This window comes from Lithobates pipiens, unplaced genomic scaffold (assembly GCF_037356315.1).
Source record: "Lithobates pipiens isolate NorthernLeopardFrog02 unplaced genomic scaffold, aLitPip1_a1.2 Scaffold_25, whole genome shotgun sequence".
NCBI classification, from domain to species: domain Eukaryota; kingdom Metazoa; phylum Chordata; class Amphibia; order Anura; family Ranidae; genus Lithobates; species Lithobates pipiens.
The window spans coordinates 128,331,510-128,352,140 of record NW_027507787.1 but is presented as its reverse complement, the minus strand read 5'-3'; the positions used below and the strand labels follow the sequence as shown (position 1 = coordinate 128,352,140).

At 43.1% G+C, this 20,631-nt stretch overlaps 1 protein-coding gene across 1 annotated transcript in view; it reads left to right on the top strand.

Moving 5' to 3' along the window:
- The window catches only part of ZNF511 (zinc finger protein 511), a 52,058-nt gene that overhangs the window by 13,980 nt on the left and 17,447 nt on the right, over window positions 1-20,631 (top strand). The window contains exons 3-4 of the mRNA XM_077454861.1: window positions 93-294; window positions 8,846-8,970. Of these exons, the coding sequence (XP_077310987.1) occupies window positions 93-294; window positions 8,846-8,970 (327 nt within the window). The remainder of the gene's footprint in view (window positions 1-92; window positions 295-8,845; window positions 8,971-20,631) is intronic.

Sequence of the window (20,631 nt, the reverse complement as noted above, 5' to 3'; positions counted from 1 at the left end):
GGCAGAACTTGCGATTTTAGGTTTCTGATAAGCCTTTCCAATATGATGTACTGTATGTCCTAACTGACTTTTGTGTTTTTTCTTGCTTTCAGGGTGTCAGAGTTTCAGTGTCAGACGGCAGGTTGCTCTCAGGTCTTTGACACTCTAGAATCATATGAGCATCATTACAACTCCCTGCATCGAAATGTCTGCTCCACCTGTAAACGCTCCTTCCCATCATCTCGACTTTTGGACATTCACATCTTGGAGTGGCACGATTCCTTGTTTGAGATTATGGCAGAGAAAAGCAATATGGCAAGTAGTACCTCATTACTCTTCTTATTGAACTGATGGTGAGATGTTAGCAAGCATGCTATAGTCACTTTATAAGGTATAATAAAGTAGAAGATTTTGAAGGCAGACCTATAGTGTAGCCTGTATATTCATATACTTTGTGAAACCGGAACAGGAACCCTTAAACTTGTGGTGCGCTATTATGCAAATCTTTACTAGCAATTTTGGTCAAGAGCTTGGGGCTCCCCCTCCTATGACCCATCATGATCCCATTAAAACTAACAACTAAAATCTACAGGCATCAGCATCTCCTGGTAAAGTGTAAATCCGTGAATTTGTTTTGGTGTCCTCAATTACGTGCTGCATTTTTGGGTACAGGAACAGCAATAAAAGTAACAAACCCCAGACGGCTGGCTTATAACTATGAGCAATAACCACTTAGCGACCGCCCACCGTAGATTTACTGCGGCAGGGTGGCCGCTCTGTGCCAGATCACATACCTGGTACATGATCTGAAAGCTCCAGGTCTGAGGCACGTGCACCCCGCTGGCAAACCACTCCCGCTGTGATTTGGCACAGCGGAAGCCAATCAGCAGGTCCCGCAGATGCGATGTCAGCTGGGACCTGCTGATCATTCAGGAGAAAGGAAGGCCACCATTCTGTGAGAGGGGTAAGCAGGAACACTGATCTTTACATTCCCCCAGCCAAAGCAGAGTTGGCAATCGCTCCCAAAGGATTTAACTCTTTGATCACCCCTGATGTTAACCCATTCTTTGCCACTGTCAATATACATGTATTGGGATTTTTTTTAAACAAAAATATGTACTGTATCAGCCTTAATTGATAAGGAAATTGGATTTTTTAAACTTTTTTTTTTTTCTTTTTTTTATTGGGAATGTTTTAGAGCAGAATGTGAAAAAATATTGTGTGGTGTGTTTGTTTTTTGTTTCGATTTCATTTCTTTGTATATAGCGTGCAAAATAAAAACTATAGTGGTGATCAAATACCACCAAAAGAAAGCTCTATTTGTCTGAAAAAAGGACATCAATTTTATTTGGGTACACGCTGGCGCAATTGTCAGTTAATGTAATGCAGTGCCGTTTCACAAAAAATGGCCTGGCCTGGGTAAACCTTCCGGAGCTGAAGTGGTTAAACATTTTACACCAGATTTTTCAGTTCCAATATACAGTAACTTCAGCTTAAAACGAAACATCACCCTAAAAGAGAAGTTTCGGTTTATGTCCTCCTCCCCCCTACTCTAACTATTTTTGGGGGGAGCGGGTACCTAGTTTTGGTAGCTACCTGCTCCCACTACTGGACAGATTGCCTGGGCCAGTGGTCTTTAAACCGCAGCCCTTTGCTGCCTTTTATCCGGCCCTTGGGTCATTATTCCCCCCACTGTCGATAACAGTGGGGTATGGCTCCTGCCTCTGACAACAGAAAAAAAAATAGGATATGCCCCTAGGGACTTTTATAGGTGGGGTTAATAAGCGTAGTCAAGTACAAAAGTGTAAAAATATATAAAGATACAATTTTTATTAGTCCATCAGAAAACATACAGAAGTATTGAAAAAAATATACAGGCAAGAAAATTTTGCAATATAATATGCAGAGACCCTTGCAGGATGTATATGAAAAAGACCCCAGACTTTAAGAGGAAAAAATCAGGGCATTAACCAATATACTCCTAATATCCAACATGTTTCGGATTAGTCATTCTATGTGAAATTCCTTCTTCAGGGATCTCAAGAGATAACTGCAATATCTATCAAACACGAAAAATAATATTAATTACATGGAATAAAGAAATTACATGCAGCGCAAAGAATTTTGTTTAGACAGAGGGTGTAGGACAAACTTTGAATACGCTTGCTGTGCGTTTCAGGAAGCAAACCGTATAATGATTTAAAAACAGGCGAATTGCCAGGATCCCAACTCCAGATAGTGCTTAGGATTTTATTTTCCAAAGGACAGAAATAGCTTATTTCACAATGTTTAAAAAAAAAAAGGCTCAGGCTCAATAGGCAATAGACAACTGAGCACCATTCCTCCCACCGACACCAAAGTTGGGACACTACCCCCCCCCCCCCCCCCATACCAAAGAGGGGACACTCTTTACTTGCACTGACAGCAAGATATTTTTACTCCCTCTGGCCACCCCCCCCCCCTAATTTTTGAGGGACAATAAACTGGTCCCTTTGTTTAAATAGTTTAGAGACCCCAGGCCTAGGCGATTCCACAAGAAGTTCAGCACCCTACCCCCCTGCCTGCAGCCTTCTAGGACATGTCCCAGAAGCCTGCTGGAGCATTCATTCAGCGCAGTACTGGTCATGCATGCACAGTTAGATGCCGATTGTAAAGGTTTCCCTCACTAAACATGCCAGCTCCTGGGACACAAAGACCAGCAAAGAACCAACCCGGTTGGAGATGGCACTGGATCCTTGTACGGGTAAGTGTCCTTTTATATTAAAAGTCAGCAGCTACAGTATTTGTAGCTGCTGAGTTTTTTTTTTTTTTTCCAAAAAAGGCTGAAGAGCCTCTTTAGCCCCTGGCCCATGAAGTGCACTTGTGACTAGGCAAAGACAATTCTAGTATTTTACATATTCTTAAAAAGGAGATTAGAGGTCATTATGGACTTGTTTTATTTACTGCTTATTAAGGGTATGTAAATATTTGCATGTTCATAGCCTGGCCACAGATCTACTTTAAAGTGGTTGTAAACCCTTTTTAAAAAATCCTGAAAAAAAAGATTCCTGCAAGACAAAGACATAATGAGCTAGTATGCATAGCATACTAGCTCATTATGAATAACTTATCTGAGAACGAAGCCCCTGAAGCGGTCCTCCGTCTTCCTCTTCGCCTCTGCCATGGATCCTGGAGCAACTTCCGGGTCTCACGGCTCTGGTGCTGTGATTCACCGGAGCCGCGATGACGTCACTCCCGCGCATGGGTGCGGGAGCCGACGCTCGCGGCATATCGCTGCGATCTGTGGCCTGCCCCAGTGCGCCTTCCTGGGGCAAATATCTCCTAAACAGTATAGGTTTAGGAGATATTTCTTGGACCTACAGGTAAGCCTTAATCTAGGCTTACCTGTAGGTCAAAGTGGTTTGTAAGGGTTTGCAACCACTTTAAAGCCCCATACACACTGGGGGTTATTTACAAAAGGCAAAGCCAATTTGCAGTTGCTATAAATCTAAGGGGTATATCTGAAATGAGTGGAAGCTCTGCTGATTTTATCATCCAATCATGTGCAAGCTAAAATGTGTGTGTGTTTTTTTTTTTTTTTTTTTTTTTCCCTTGCATGCCCCCCTCGGATCTACGGTGACTTTACTTCCAAGTGCACTTGCAGTGCAAAGTGGATTTTGCTTTAGTAAATAACCCCCACTACCAGATTTTCTGCTGATTTTTGTCTTCAGATTTATCAAAACCATATAATATGAGGTCAAACCTTAGGAGTTTCAATTTGTATGCAATCAGGCAGGCCCTTCTACTACATGGTTTTGGTAAATCTGAGCAGTGTGTATGGGGCTTTGGGGTAAAGTTTTTCAGATCGTTACAAATGCCTATTGCTAGTGAGTTCTCTTAAATGCAAACCTTAAGCTATTATACAAACAAATCCTAATTCGTAAACCTAATATCTAACATTAACCCACGTTTAACCCTAACATTAAAATATTACTAAATGCTCTGTGTTAAACTCAATTCTCAATCCAGCATACAGTATTATACCCATGACAAGACTTAAAGTATAAACAATTAAAAATAGTCAAGTATCATGCAGCTTTCAAATCACCATAGCAGCGCTCATGTCACTCTATGCATATATGACATGCTTATGTACAATTCCTTATAAAAGAAAAAAGTCCCTTGAAGTGGTTTCAGGTGAATAAATTAGAATTTTTTTATAAGTGATAAAAGTTCTTAAATCTATGCACCAAACACCCAGGCTTGTCAACACGTGAGAGGAAAACTCGCCCCTTTGGAGTTCAACTCAAAATCTGGTAAAATCAAGCATCCCAAATGTATCTTTATGTTGCCATATCTCAGGGATATCCATTGACTGCTAGTATTCCTATTAGGTGTGGGCAGCTCCAAGAAAACAGGATATTGTGAGGAGATGAAAAATCACATAGCGTAATCCCGTTTAATTAACTTATTGAAGCCAAAGAAACCCCCCTTTACAGGTTATATGTACAAGATAAAACAATTCATGATGCATGAAATGCAAACCGTAATGTTGTCACCGATCACTAGCAACGAGGAGACATCCGTGTCATGAGGGACCACCGCGCTGGCTTCCTGGTTTTCCCAGCATTAGGTGACCCGCAAACGTCACTTCTGGCTATCGTGGAGATCATTTCTGACGCATTTCGTCACTTCCAGGGCGGCACAGTGGTGTAGTGGTTAGCACTCTCGCCTAGCAGTAATAAGAGGGGTCGCTGGTTCAAATCCCAACCACGACACTGCCTGCTTGGAGTTTGCATGTTCTCCCTGTGCCTGCGTGGGTTTCCTCCGGGTACTTCAGTTTCCTCCCACAATCCAAAGACTTGCAGGTAGGTCAATTTGGCTTCTGTCCAAAAATTGGCCCTAGTATATGAATGGGGACCTTGGATTGTGGGCTCCTTGAGGGTAGGGACTGATGTGAGTGTGCAATGTACAGGAATAGGGACAATTGTAGACACTCACTCGGGTTGAACTGGATGGACTGGTGTCTTTATTCAACCTTACTAACTATGAAACTTCCGACTTCGACTGAGGGAGCGTGATCTCCACGACATGCCAGCTCAATTTAAATAGAATGGGCACGCAACTCCCCAGTAATCAGGCTAAAAACACCTCCGAAAGACGCAACACAGTACTAAGACCAATGCTGCATGTAAGGCAGGCGTCCGTCCCTACTGGACGAGTGCCGCATCCCACTCAATATTACAATAAAAGGCAAATTACATAGATATCATTTAAAGTACTTTTAACAAGTTTACACATCGTTTCCGTATCCTGTTTTTTTTTGGAGCTGCCCACACCTAATAGGAATACTAGCAGTCAGTGGATCACCCTGAGAGGTGGCAACATAAAGATACATTTGAGATGCTTGATTTTACCAGATTTCTCCCAAACCCCAAAGGGGCGAGTTTTTCTCTCACGTGGTGACAAGCCTGGGTGTTTAGTGCATGGATTTAAAGTGGTTGTAAACCCTCCCCTACAACTTTTGGCCCATGTAAATCGGCATAAAAAACCCTAATGAACACTGCTTGTCTATATCTCCTTACTTGCTTAGTATTATTGTAATCCTTGTTCTGTAGAATGAAGTCACTGAGCATGCTCAGATCTACCCTGATTTAAAGGGATTGTAAAGTGAATTATTATTATTTTTTTTTTAAATAACAAACATGTTATACTTACCTCCACTGTGCAGCTCGTTTTGCACAGAGTGGCCCCGAACCTGCTCTTCTGTGGTCCCTCGGCTGCTGTCTTTGCTTCCTCCCGCAGGTGCTTCTCACGTTCATGCGAGCTCACTCACATGGTGAGAAGCATCTGCAGGCGCGCTCCCGTGATACAGCCGGCGGCTATACAGCCAGCGAGCTATAGCCGCTCGCTGTATCACACGGCCCGCCCCCCCGGCGCTCCGTGTCAGTGGATGTGCTTGACAGCAGCGCGAGCCAATGGCTGCACTGCTTTCCATCCACTCCAGCCAATCAGCGGCCAGGCTGAACAGTGGAAAGGACGTCGGGACGAGCGTGGGACTTTCGAGGGGTGAGGTAAGTAAAACGGCGGAGCTGGGGGCGCCGGCACTGTCAGATGTTTTTTCACCTTAATGCATTAAGGTGAAAAAACATTTACCTTTACAACCCCTTTAAGGCACACTCTCTATGTCTTATCTATCTGTTATCAGGACTTCCTACAGCACAACACTGAACTCTGCTAATCACTAAGGGCTTCCTCCTACACACCATGTGATCATGTGACCATGTGACATGACATACAGTCTAAACTTGGCCATTACTGCAGTCTTATCAGCTGAAGCTGATAAGCCTGACAAAGGCAAACATTAGACATCGGCACAAGTAAATACTATGAAATAAACACGTAAGCTATGAACAGGGAAGCAGGGTTTCCATAGAAACGTTGGATTGAGCAAGAAGCTTGGTTAACAGTACAGGAAGTGCTCAATGTAAGGGTGGAAATACACTCCACTGTGGACTCAGAAAATAATACTTAAGATGGTGCTGCCTAACCCCTGGAAACAAGATTTTTAAAGTTTCTTTAAACAGTAAGTAATATGCGATTTGGGCAGTGGGAGAGTTTACTTCCTCTTTAAGAACTTTTATCACCTATAAGAAAATTCTGATTTATTCACCTGAAACCACTTCAAGGGCTTTTTTTCTTGTATAAGGAATTGGACATAAGAAGTATCATGTATGCAAAGAGTGACAAGTGCTGCTATGGTGATTTAAAAGTCGCATGATACTTGACTATTTTTAATTGCCATTTGTTTTATGTTTAGCAGCTGCTATTTTATGATTTAAGACTATAAACTGTAACTTTGACATTCACTACCTTAAGAGGGTTATTCATTTGTAGCTCTGAGCGGTGCGTTTTGGGCCATATTTTTGTGCACTACGTGTTAAAGACTTTAAAAGTGCCAACAAATTCACATCCCTTTTCCTTTCTTCTTCTTCTTATTTTTTTTTATTTTTTTTATTTCATCTCTGTGCGACCCTGGCTCCTTTTAGCTTAATTTCCTGTCTGTGTGTGCAAGCAGTGCACATATATTGCAGTCACGTGCATGGCTCTACTAAAAGCACAAAGCCCAGCACCTGCCAAATCAATCGTGCATGTATTGCCTTTCATTTACTTCAAGCTGAGAACCAGCATCAAACACGAGTCAGAAATCATGACTCAAACAGTTCTGTTCCTGTTCCAGCTGTCACTGAAGTCAGATGGGAAGTGCTGTGTGGGCAGAGAATTTAAATATGGGCATTTTCTGTGTGCCGGTACTGGTTGTATCAGCCAGTGTTGCTGTAGTTCATGTCAGGAGAAAGTAGAGGAAGGTGTTTGTTTCCACATACATTGCAACCATGTAGAGGGAACGTAGTCACCCTCAATAGCAAAGTTACGGCTGTGGCAATTTTGAGTTTATTTTTATTGATGTACTGTTCGACACTGATATTAGAAGGGGCACAGATCATTACCAATTGAGGTATAAAATATAATTCCGTTTCTTGAGTTTAATGCCACTTTAACCTTATATTAGCTAAAATCATTATTCTAGTAACAATCACAACAAAAATGGCATCATCCCACCTAACTTATCCCAAGTAATCCAAGGTGCACTGCCTCCAAATGCTTGCACCAAAATCTTCCCATCCCAGTACATTATGCTTTATCTCCCTGTATATGTTTACATCAAAGTTTAAAGCAGCATTTTCTTTTCTGGGTTACTAATTTTCATCTGGACAAATCTAATGTTCATTGACACAAAACGAAGACCATTTAAATCTGATCACCAGCTTTAGTTTCCGTATAAATGGTTTGGGCCAAGCTGGCCCAGAACAAACTATTTCCCTCATTAACATGCAGCCACTGGGCATTCTGTATAAACACAATCCGCATATAGCACTGTGTTCTGTGTGCGAGACAAGACCTTCCTGTCTCACACTTGGAACAAAATAGCTTTAGTCTGAGTGGCGTTCAGCCATTCTTTGTCAGCTTTGCATTCTAGCGATTAATACTAAGCTTCCTCTGACTGGCGCTGTCAGATATTGACGACATAAGCCCGCCTCTCTGACTCAGCAAATCAAAGGAAGCTTTGAATTTATTGATAGAATGCAATGCTACTTATGCATAACTGAGCCTCACTCGCACCAAAACAATTTTGTGGAGGAAGGTCTAATCTTGAACCCAGAACAGTGCTGTAAACTATATTTAGCCTTAGCTTTCATACAGCTTATTCAGCACTCCCAGCGGCCGCACATGTTCAAGGGGTTGTAAACTCTTGAGGTTTTTCACCTTAATGAATGCTTTGCATTAAGATGAAAAACCTGTAGTGCAGCATTTCCCAGGCCCCCGCTTTTTCTTACCTGAACCTGAACCAGCAACAGGTGCGAGCACATCAGCTTCAACCGCTATCTCAGGTCTGCATTGGAAAGATTGCTAGCAGAAGAAGCAATTGGCTCCCACTGCTGTCAATCAAATCCAGCGACATGGGATCCAGGGGCAGGGCCGAGTCCTGCTGTCTGTGTCAATGGACGCAGGACTCGGGAGCGTGCCTGCATGAGTGCCCCCATGGTAAGTAGCTCTCCGAGGGGGCACTCTAGAAGCCAGGAGCGCTTCTGAGGGACCCCAGAATATATATTTATTTATATATCTCTCTCATATATCTATCTATCTATCTATCTCTATCTCATGCATACAAACGTGCCAAGTGCAGGTTGACAACCTAGCTATTTGCCCTATTAATGTCATGTGCTTATCTATTAGTAGTTGCGGTTTTGCAATTTTATGAACCATAATTAATCATGCTTATTGTGTAGTAAACGTGATTTTTATTTTAATTTTTTTTTGTGTCTAGTTCCAGTGTTTGGTTGAAGGATGTGTGGAGAAATTCAAAACCTCTAGGGAGCGTAAAGACCATTTAGTCAGGACACACCTGTATCCTTCTGACTTCCGATTTGACAAGCCTAAGAAATCTATGAAGTGAGTTTGCATTATCATTTCTTTTTATATAGAATAATTGCTCATTAACCAGAATCTGATCAAAAACCTCTATTGGTTATAAATGTGTTTTAAGGACAAATCTCTAAATCTTCCAGAACAGCAATTGTGCTGTGGTAGGTATTGCTTGGTAATGATGCGATAAACTGCTAACAAACTAAAAGAAAATACGGTAATTTGTAAACATTAAAGCTATATTAAACCCAAAACCAAAAGTGTATTATATTGCAGCTTCCCAATCATTAGATGTGGTGGCTACATCTGTTTCTTTATCGTACATCATGGGACACAGCCTTAAGTAATTACATAACATATTACATTATGGGCCACCTTTAAGTGTTGACACTGGTAAACCCAATCAAAAGAAGTTAATTCCCTATATAACCCCTCCTCCTTCCAGGAGCACATTTGTTTTTTCGCCAGTGCCTAAGGTTTTGGTCACAAGTGAAGAAGTGCTCTGAGGAGCTCCAGGAGGGATCCATGCTGGATTTAAATTCCTCCATAAAAAGAAGCCAGATCCATCCAGAAGTGCCACTGAGGCCTAAGATGGATGGTACCTGGGACCTCGTATCCGAAGCACGAGGTTTGCCTGTAATGCCTCTTTGTAGGGCAGGAACCCAGGGCTTAGGTCTTGTTACATTACCTTAAGCTTCCTAATTGGGTGCTTGTACATGGCCCAAGGCAGTTGGACCCCCGTTTTTACAGACCCAGTCCTTGAAGGTTTGCTAAACGTTGCCCGCCGTGATGGGTGAAAGTTGGATTTTCTGTTAATTCAGCAAAATCCTGCGGCGAGGACAGGGTAAGAGAAGAAAGCTTAGATATTAAAAACGTTTATGCATTTTCTTTCATTTAAGGAAAAAATGTTGTCATGCCTTAAAATATCCACTAAATGGAGTCTATGCACATACCTTACTCTGTTGTTCCACTGTTTGCTCAGTTCCATGTCTGGCTGCACAGTGTGTGGAAGGAGATTTTGCAAGGTGAAAACAAATCTGCAAAAAATTTCTTTTTACTTCCCTTGATGGGACCAGAGGGTTAGGGGGACAGCAGCGCTGCACCCCCCTTACATTACCCCCTCCCAAGCTGTGGGAGATGCAGAAGGTCCCCCTATTTTACCGCTATAGTTTGTTACTGTAAGCTGTATTTTTACACAGCAGGAGGCTCAGACGCCCCCCCCCCCCCCCGTGTTGGGTCTGGAACCTGAAAGATATCACGCTGAGGCGCAGGAGACATTTTAAATTAAAAAGGGGTGTCATTTTTCTGGAGGGGGCGGGACCTAATGCAGGTGCCATGAAACGTCCTCGAGGCTGCACGGCAGGTTAATAACTGATAAATACAGCTGTGTCAGTCTCTCCTCTGCCTGCACACGTATGGGTTGCAAAACTGCATTCCTGATACAGGAAGGACACTCTTTTTTTCCAGCACTAGGCTAAACTTTATAGCAGCTTTAAAAGTCACGACTATTTTCAGCGATTTAGTGCAATTGGTACAGCGCCTCTGTTTTTGTACTTGGGACTATGCCTGCCAAAAAAAACACCACAAAAGCCAAAAGAATAAAGGTTTCACCCCCAGGCATTGGGATTTCCAGCTGTATTTCCATGCTGTCATCCTGGCATGAATTACCAATTATGGCAACTCGGGATGAACCATTGGATCAAATTGATGGAGCAGCTGCTTCTCACATCTCAGCACTTGTATACGTGACTAAAGATGCAGTTTCCTCCTCCCTTCAGGGTCTGGAAGAAAGATTAGTGGCTTTAATCGCACCTTCCATTCAAATGGATAGGAAGCATACTAGGTCCCCCTCCCCCGCTTCAGCTTCACAAGGGGAACAGTGGGCACACAATGAGGTTTTAACCTCAATCGACCAGGAAGAGAAACAAACCGATGATTCTTCTGCAGAGGAAACAGCGGTAGATGAACCTTTTTCAGCTTCTCAATATGAAAAATTGCTGATCCAATCTCGTACAGAAATATTTTGTTCCACTTTCATTCTGCCTCTAACAGAGTCTCATGAAAACTTGTCTTCTTTCTTAAGTTCTTTAAAACCTTCCCATCCTTTGCATGCATTTCCTGCACATGCATTACTTCAACAGCTTATTTTTGCGGAATGGGATAAACTGGATAAACATTTTTTTCCCTCCTAAGAGGTTTTCTATTCTCTATCCTCTGGAGGAGAAATTCTCCAAAAGATGGAAAGTACCAGCAATTGACGCTGCGATTTTCAATGTGAATAATAACTTAACTTGTCCCATAGACAATGCACAGATGCTTAAGGATCCAACAGATAAGAAGTTGGAATCCCTGATAAAATCAGCTTTTTCCATAGCAGGTGCCATCACTCAGCCCGCAGTTGCCGCAATAGGTGTCTGCCAGTACCTAAAGGACCAATTTAAACAGGTCCTTTAGAGAGCTTCCTACACAACAAGCTCGGGGTTTGGTTGAACTACATAAGGCATTATGTTTTGCCATAGATGCCATTAAAGACTCCATTCACCAGGCATCCAGCCTTATGCTTGTACATATACACAGAATCCTGTGATTGAAAAATTGGTCAGCTGAAACGCCATGTAAAAACCTCCTAACTGGGTTCCCCTTTCATGGGGAGTGACTGTTTGGAGAAGACTTGGATAAATATATCAAGACCGTTTCTGCTGGGAAAAGTAATTTCTTTTGGCTGGTAAAAAAAAATATATATATAAACGCCCTTCATTTAAACAGGCTCTTTCCCCTGCGCCAGTGGCGACGTCCTCTGCCGGTTAGACTCTAAGAAAACCTCAGGGTCAGACCCAGGCTTAAAAGAAACCCTTGGGTAGGAAATCTGCAAAACAGAATCCTAAAGCTTCATCATATAGAGGCAACCCCCCCCTCACCAAGGAGGGGGGAAGACGGCTGCAATTTTCAGAAGTGGGGGGGGGGAGGAAATTCAGGACAGATGGGTCATCTCCACAGTAATGCTGGGGTACAAGCTGGAATTTCGGGATTTTCCACCATCTCGTTTCCTGAGATCAAGCGTTCCCAAAGATCCAGTGGAAAAACAATTTCTGTTTCAGGCACTAGACAGATTAATATCTCCAACTGATCATCCCGGGCCCTATCCCCATTAATTCCAGGACTTTCCACATAAAGCCCCAGTCTACCCTGTCAAAGGCTTTTTCAGCATCAATTGACAGGAATAGGCTGGGGCTTCCTTTGTCCTTTGCTGCCTGTAACGGCAACAGAGCCTGTGTTCCATTGTCCTGGCCCTCATTTCCTGAAATAAATCCGGTCTGGTCCGGATGGACCAGCTTACTCATCCTCTCCAATCTGTTCGCCAATACACTTGCATAAAGTTTAGTATCTGCATTTAAAATCGCGATCGGCCTGTAACTAGAGCATAGTTTATCATCTTTCCCTTCCTTTAAGATTAGCGTTATTGAAGCCAACAACACGTCTGTTCCAATATCTACATAGCTTAGGGACCAGGATGTCTTTAAACTTTTTTAAATAAAAAGTTGTAAAGCCGTCCGGACCCGGGCTCTTGCCCGGGGGAGATTTTTCCAGGACTTGATATATTTCTTTCTCCATTATTGGACTATCCATATCATCCCTATCGTGCTCTGGTAGTTTAAATAACCTACTGCTCTCACAGAAATCCCATATCTTTACTTCCATTTTCTGTCCTTCCATTTCCTGTCCTTCCTGATTATGCTTCCTTACAGTATATAAGGCCTCATAATAGTTTCTAAATTCTTGTGCTATTTCTTTTGTGGTAAAAACGGGGCCCCCGGACTTGTTCAAAATGTTCTCAATATAATTAACCTCTCTTCTTCTTCACCATCCTGGCTAATTGCTTACTGGGCTTATTTCCCCATAAAAATTGGTTCCGTGATATCCTGTTAATCTCCTTCCTGGCCACCCCTTCCATGATATCTTTTAATTCTTCTCTTTTGCTGACCAACTCATAGAAGAATACCTGTGACAGCCCCCCCGATTTTTATGTTGTAATTCTAGACCATAAATTTCTTCCGTAAGTTTTTTAATACTCAATTCTTCTTCCCTTTTTTTCCCCTGGCCCCTATGGAGATAAGGATCCCTCTTATGCCTTATGCGCTTCCCAAAGAATATTATGTGCTATTTCCCCCTTATCATTGTTCAGAAAATAAAACTCTATTTCTTTCCGTATTTCGGCTACCACCTCTTCATCCAATAATAGACTTTCATTAAGCCGCCATGTATACGGTATCCTTTGGATCCCAGGGGTCCCCATCTCCATAGTGACCGGGCATGGTCAGATATTATTATATCAATCTTAACCTCCCCTACCTCCTCCAATACTTTATGATCTACAAAAAAGTAATCCAACCTTGAATAGGTCCCGTGCACAGGGGAGAAAAAGGTATAGTCTCGAACACCATCATGTTTTTTCCTCCAAGCATCCATTAACTGGACTTGATGCAGTTTAGATTTTATCCTTTTAATTTGTACCTTACTCCTCCTCCCCTGTGCACTCGACGTACTATCCAACAAAGGATCCAGCCAGAAATTTAGGTCACCCGCCAGGACCACCGTTCCTGTCCGGAATCCCTCCAATATGGTAAAAATTCTCTTGAAAAAAACGTATATGGTTCTTATTTGGACAGTATAAATTGACCAGGGTATATATCGCCTTCCCCATTTTACCTTTAATAAACATAAAGCGTCCCTCTGGGTCAGTCTTTCTATCTAATATCTTAAATTTAACCCTTTCCGAAAATCCAATTGCCACCCCCTTTGCCCCCCTTATCGGGGAGTCACCATAGAACCAGGTGGGATAATCCCTTGAACACATTTTAATATTTGACTGCTGGGTTAAGTAAGTCTCCTGCATAAAAATTACATCTACGGATCGCTGTTTAATTTCTTTGAGGGTTTTAAATCTCTTCCCATACGAGCTCAATCCCCACACATTATATGTCATATATTTTAGCACTGTCATCTACCTGGCTCTATGTTGGGTCCAGCTACTTGCTACCAGGGGTCCCCCTTCTTTCCACATAGTTAACTGAGGTGCAATACATACCCCCCTCCCCATCCCCCTCCCACGGCCGTTCCAGCCCTATATCTCACGTTAGGGATCTAAACTGATACTCATGGGGACACCTACTCCTGAGGATGGAACGCAGGTCCTGCCGATTCAGTCTCAGATCCCCCCAGGAACTCCCTCCTTACACCTGGAGAGATCCATAGGAACCCCACTGTCTTTTCGGAGCTCAACATACTCAAAATTCTTACCTCGTATCTCCCCCGCCCCCCAAAAGGGGGCGACAAGGGGGGGAGCCCACACATATCCCATCCACTCCCACCCTCCCGCTCGCCTCATGGGGTTACCCGCAGACTTATTGTATATATAGTTTTTTTAATTATCAGTCTCTGAAAATCAGCATACTATCACTTTTTCATCAATTTGCCAAGTTTGATGGGATGGAGTAGGATTAAAAAAGTAAAAAGAATCGCTACTGACGGCTTTAAGTATCAATACAGTCTTTGGATAGTAGCAGAGTAGCACTTTTTTCCCTTTTATATCCACCCCTCACATCCCGGGGGGGGGGGGGGGGGGAGAGGGGGTGAATCAACGGAAATAGACAGTTAATAGTCAGCTACCCTGAACTCCAGGGTCTCTTACCCAACCAGGATGGATGTTTATCAGATGATTGTTGGTTATATTGCATGAGAAAAGCCACCTCAGTCCTCAGACTTCCAGACACTCCCGGTCCATGCAGGGGCTCACCGCTCCAGCTCGCTCTCTATACCGCCACTTCTCTGCCTGCACACAGGCTTCCGTATTAGCAAGGGGGGGCAGGAGTGGGGGGGTGACGGGCCGTCAATGGGACCGGCGGGATCAGCAGGCATTCACACGCGGTCCTCCCGGGCTCTCACCCCGTACGGCCATCCTTCACGCTGTCGCTTGTCTCAGCTCCCTCACAACACACTCTCCATCGGCATCACCTGGCCCCTCCCCTCATCTCCAGCGCGTCACGTCCGCACGCTGCGCTGCATCCTCCTCTCAGTCTGCCCCGTGGCATGGTAGATTAATATCTCAAGGGGTGATCATACAGATACCCAAAAAAAGCAAGGTCTGGGGTTTTTTTCAAATATTTTCATGGTACCAAAACCAAATGGAGATGTCTGACCCATTCTAGATCTAAGAAAACTAACAAATTAAGGTTGAACTGGATGGACTTGTCTTTTTTCAACCTGACTAACTATGTTAAACTAAATCAATTCCTTTCGCGTGGAGACAATCAGGTCGGTAGTTTCTATCCTAGGAAGAAGTCTTCTGGTGTCAATCAACATCAGGGATGCATATCTACTTGTCCCTATTTTTCCTGCTGATCAAAAGTTTCTGTGGTTCCAGTTAGAACAGCAGCATTTCCAATTTGTAGCCCTGCCCTTTTGGCTATCTACAGCACCTCGGGTGTTCACCGAAATGCTGGCCCCACCTCTAGCCAGGTTAAGGGCACAGGGCATAACAGTCGTAGTGTACCTAGACAATCTATTACTTCTAGATCAATCAGTGACTCGTTTTGGAGCAAAACGTACGCACTACAAACAACTATTGGAAAAGTTTGGGTTAGAGTCTCAAACTAGAGAAATCTTCCTTAATACCGCTAAAAAAGCTACTGATCATAGACACAGCCCAGGAAAGGGTGTTCTTGCCTCAAGCAAAAATCAATTCCATAAGAGAGCTGGTCAGGTCAAATGGCAATCCCTCCATTCGCCTCTGCATGAGGTTGCTAGGAACCATGGTAGCTTTATTCAAAGACGTTCCCTATATTGAGTTCCATTCAAGACTGTTGCAAAACAGTATCCTGTCTGCTTGGAACAAAACAATTCAAGCTTTAGACTTACAAATGTGGCTGTCCCCAAGTGTGGCCCAAAGTTTCACTTGCTGGTCATTAACCTAGAATCTGCTGAAAGGAAAATCCTTCAGACCATCTGGAAAGTGGTAACAACAGTTTCAGGCTGGGGAGCAGTACTAAAAAAGACAGATAGAACCGAAAGAATCTTGCCCATCAATATTCTAGACATTTGGGCAGTACGTCTGGCTCTAAAGGCCTGGACTTTCAGGTTACAAGCTTGTCCTGTCAGGATTCAATCCAACAATACCACAGCTGTGGTCTATATCAATCACCAAGGGGGCACCAAAAGTCTCTCAGCACAAAGAGAGGGCAAAAAGGAATGTACCATGCTTTTCTGCAATCTTCATTCCAGGAGTAGAGAATTGGCAGGCGGACTACTTAAGTTGCCACCAGTTATTCCCAGGGGAATGGACTTGTCACCCCAATATATTTCGGGCTGTTTGTCAAAGATGGGGGAACTCTGTGGCCAGAACAAGAGATCCATTCGCATGCCAAAAGGATGCGTTAGTGACCCCATGGGATCAGTTCTCACTGATCTATGCATTGATTCCCCCTATTCAGTTGCTGCCTCAACTTATTTGCAGGATCAAGCTGGAAAGAAAGTTGATAATTCTGGTGGCACCAGCATGGCCCAGAAGGTCATGGTACGCAGAAATCATAAAGATGGCAGTGGAGGGCCCATGGTCCCTCCCACCACAGCCAGATCTGCTCTCTCAGGGACCGATATTCCATCCTTCCTTACAGTCTCTAAATTTAATGGCTTGGCTATTGAAACCCATATTCTAAAGAAATGTGGTCCTTCCGGGTCAGTTATCTCTACCCCGATTAATGCTAGGAAGCCAGCTTCTAGAACTATATATTATAGAGTCTGGAAGACTTATATTTCCTGGTGTGAATCCAAGGGTTAGCACCCTCGGAGAGATATCATAGGCAGAATTCTTGCCTTTTTACAATTAGGGGTCAAAATTAAATTGGCCTTGAAATTTAAGGTCAACTCTCAGCTTTATCGTTCTTAGTTCAAAGACCACTTGCTACTTATTCTTTAGTCCGGGGCTTTATACAAGGGGAGACGCGGCTTTAATCCACCCGTCAGATCTCCCTTGAACCCTTGGGACTTGAACGTAATTTTTGTCTGTGTTACAAAAACAGCCATTTGAACCAATACAACAGATTCCCTTAGTCCTTCTGACAAGGAAGTTGGTATTTTTGTTTGCTCCAGTGCCTTTCGAAAGTATTCGGCCCCCTTGAACTTTTCAACCTTTTGCCACATTTCAGGCTTCAAACATAAAGATATAAAATTTTTATTTTTTGTGAAGAATCACCAACAAGTGGGACACAATTGTAAAGTGGAACGAAATCTATTGGATTTTTGAAACTTTTTTAACTAATAAAAAAATGAAAAGTGGGGCGTGCAAAATTATTCGGCCCCCTTGCGTTAATAATTTGTAGAGCCACCAGTTTTGCACATTGAGAGACTGAAATTCTTGCCCATTCTTCCTTGCAAAACAGCTCGAGCTCAGTGAGGTTGGATGGAGAGCGTTTGTGAACAGCAGTTTTCAGCTCTTTCCACAGATTCTCGATTGGATTCAGGTCTGGACTTTGACTTGGCCATTCTAACACCTGGATACGTTTATTTGTGAACCATTCCTTTTGTAGATTTTGCTGTATGTTTGGGATCATTGTCTTGTTGGAAGATAAATCTTCGTCCCAGTTTCAGGTCTTTTGCAGACTCCAACAGGTTTTCATCCAGAATGGTCCTGTATTTGGCTGCATCCATCTTCCCCTCAATTTTAACCATCTTCCCTGTCCCTGCTGAAGAAAAGCAGGCCCAAACCATGATGCTGCCACCACCATGTTTGACAGTGGGGATGGTGTGTTGAGGTTGATGAGCTGTGTTGCTTTTACGCCAAACATATCGTTTTGCATTGTGGGCAAAAAGTTCGATTTTGGTTTCATCTGACCAGAGCACCTTCTTCCACATGTTTGGTGTGTCTCCCAGGTGGCTTGTGGCAAACTTTAGATGAGACTTTTTATGGATATCTTTGAGAAATGGCTTTCTTCTTGCCACTCTTCCATAAAGGCCAGATTTGTGCAGTGTACGACTGATTGTTGTCCTATGGACAGACTCTCCCACCTCAGCTGTAGTTCTCTGCAGTTCATCCAGAGTGATCATGGGCCTCTTGGCTGCATCTCTGATCAGTCTTCTCCTTGTCTGAGCTGAAAGTTTAGAGGGACGGCCAGGTCTTGGTAGATTTGCAGTGGTCTGATACTCCCATTTCAAAATGATCGCTTGCACAGTGCTCTTTGGGATGATTAAAGCTTGGGAAATCTTTTTGTATCCAAATCCGGCTTTAAACTTCTCCACAACAGTATTACGGACCTGCCTGGTGTGTTCCTTGGTCTTCATGATGCTCTCTGCGCTTTCAACAGAACCCTGAGACTATCACAGAGCAGGTGCATTTATACAGAGATTTGATTACACACAGGTGGATTCTATTTATCACCATCAGTCATTTAGGACAACATTGGATCATTCAGAGATCCTCGCTGAACTTCTGGAGTGAGTTTGCTGCACTGAAAGTAAAGGGGCCGAATAATTTTGCACGCACCACTTTTCAGTTTTTTATTTGCTAAAAAAGTTTAAATTATCCTATAGATTTCGTTCCACTTGTTGGTGATTCTTCACAAAAAAATAAATGTAATATCTTTATGTTTGAAGCCTGAAATGTGGCAAAAGGTTGAAAAGTTCAAGGGGGCAGAATACTTTCACAAGGCACTGTATATCCTCAGCAATGAGGGTTGCAGAATTGGCTGCTCTTTCTTGTAAAGAGCCATACTTTCATGAGGACAGAGTGGTGTTACGCCCTTGTCCAGGTTTTTTGCCAAAAGTAATTTCCGTTTTTTTTCCAAAACCATGTTCCAGGGAAGAAAGATCTCTACATTGTCTTGATGTGGTGAGAGCAGTGAAAATCTATTTAAAGAAAACTACTCTGATTCGTAAGACTGATGTCTTATTTATTCTGCCGGAGGGTCCTAAGTCCCTCCCCTCTTTTTTAGGGTACACGTATATTGCTTTGCTACAAAAACTGATGTGCTCCTGGAAGGAGGAGGGTTTATATAGGGAGTAAACTTCCTTTGATTGGTTTTACCAGTGTCAACACCTGAAGGTGGCCCATAATCCATTAAGTAATTACTTAAGGCTGTGTCCCATGATGTACTCCAAGAAAAGGATTTTTACAGGTAAGCTGTAATAAAAATCCTATATTTTTTTTCCCTCCTGCTTTTTTCCCCTGTTTTCACCTGGTGATTTGGCCAGTAACAAACCTCTCCTGTATTAGTGAGACACAACTCTGGAGGAATGAGCACATGAGGCAAATCAGCCAACAGCTTTGTCAGTCTGGGGGGCTGGGGTAGTGTTAATGGTGTTAGCAGATTTAGATACACTAACAAATTATGCAGGTCATCATGCAGGAAGATATTAGATTTTTTTTTGAGATCATGGATGATGAGCCTTTTCCTACTGGATCAGCTGGTCATCAAATTGGTTTCCAAGAAAGGAGAGACAGCAGGTAACAAATGCCTCATCACATTCCAACTGTTTTCCAAGGTGGAAACAGATTTTTGGGTACAAAGTCTTCAGCTGTGCTTGCTCTGATTCAGGGGCAAACTGGGCCAGAGGGCAGGGGGGCAACTGCACCCTGGCTGCTCTAATGCCCTGTAAAAAGCCTGCACCTCTTCTGACGCAGACATGCCTAAAGGCCTTTCTGGTGAAGAGGAAGGTGTATGCCTAGAGAAAACAGAGACCAGCTCCATGCTCCACCGGAGGCTTTCCTCCCCCAGCCAGCCCCAACCCGGGCCACCCCCCTGCCTGCCAGTTCCGGAACCTGAAGTTCTTGCAGCAGGCACCGTCCCGCTAAACCCACCTGGTGAGTAGAGTGTACATGGAGCGGAGCTTCGGCCTGGGATGGGGTCAGGAGGAGACAAGGAAGAGCGAGATCAGGAAGGGGGGGGGGGGGGCGCCTAGTCTTACTTCGTTTCTGGGTTGTACTCCCTGGGCCAAATGTTGCCAGTCAGCCCGTGCTCTTATTTGATGTCATCGACAACCACCACACCTCTCTTGTTAATGTCTGTTTTAAAAAAAATCATCTAATAAAGGATGGAAAAACCATCTAGTGAGAATTTTTTGCCCTAAATGTCTAAACCAGTCACATGGTACAGTATGTTTGAGCAGTCTACCTTCTTAATATATGGCCTGATCAGTTTTGTAGATCTGTCCACAGGGAGATATAGTGAATCAAACCAAGATTCGGTGAAATAACTTGAAAACATTACAAAAACTGCAGGTATTCCAAAAATTTCCACCCTTTATCTAAATACCCACTGCTGCGCCTAGACAAAGCCTGCTCCCTCAACTAGAGCTGCCACTTGAAAAAATGTAAAGTGCAAATCGTATTTTACCTTTTTAAAACTAAAATCAGAAAAAAAGGAAAAATAGTGGCGCTTAACTATAAATTATAACTAACTCCAAGAAACGTGACAACAAATAAATGGTATGAACAACATATGTGAGAACAACAATTGTGTCACCCTGTGATAAGTGAACCAAATAAATGTGTCACAGAACAAACACAATTAAGATAAAGTTTATGAGAGTGTCCAAAAGTATCCTTTGAAGTAATGTCTCCTCTTATTCCATCCACCACATCAAAGTGATCAGTGATTCCACTCGCTTAAAAAATGCACTCACCGACTCCCAATGCCT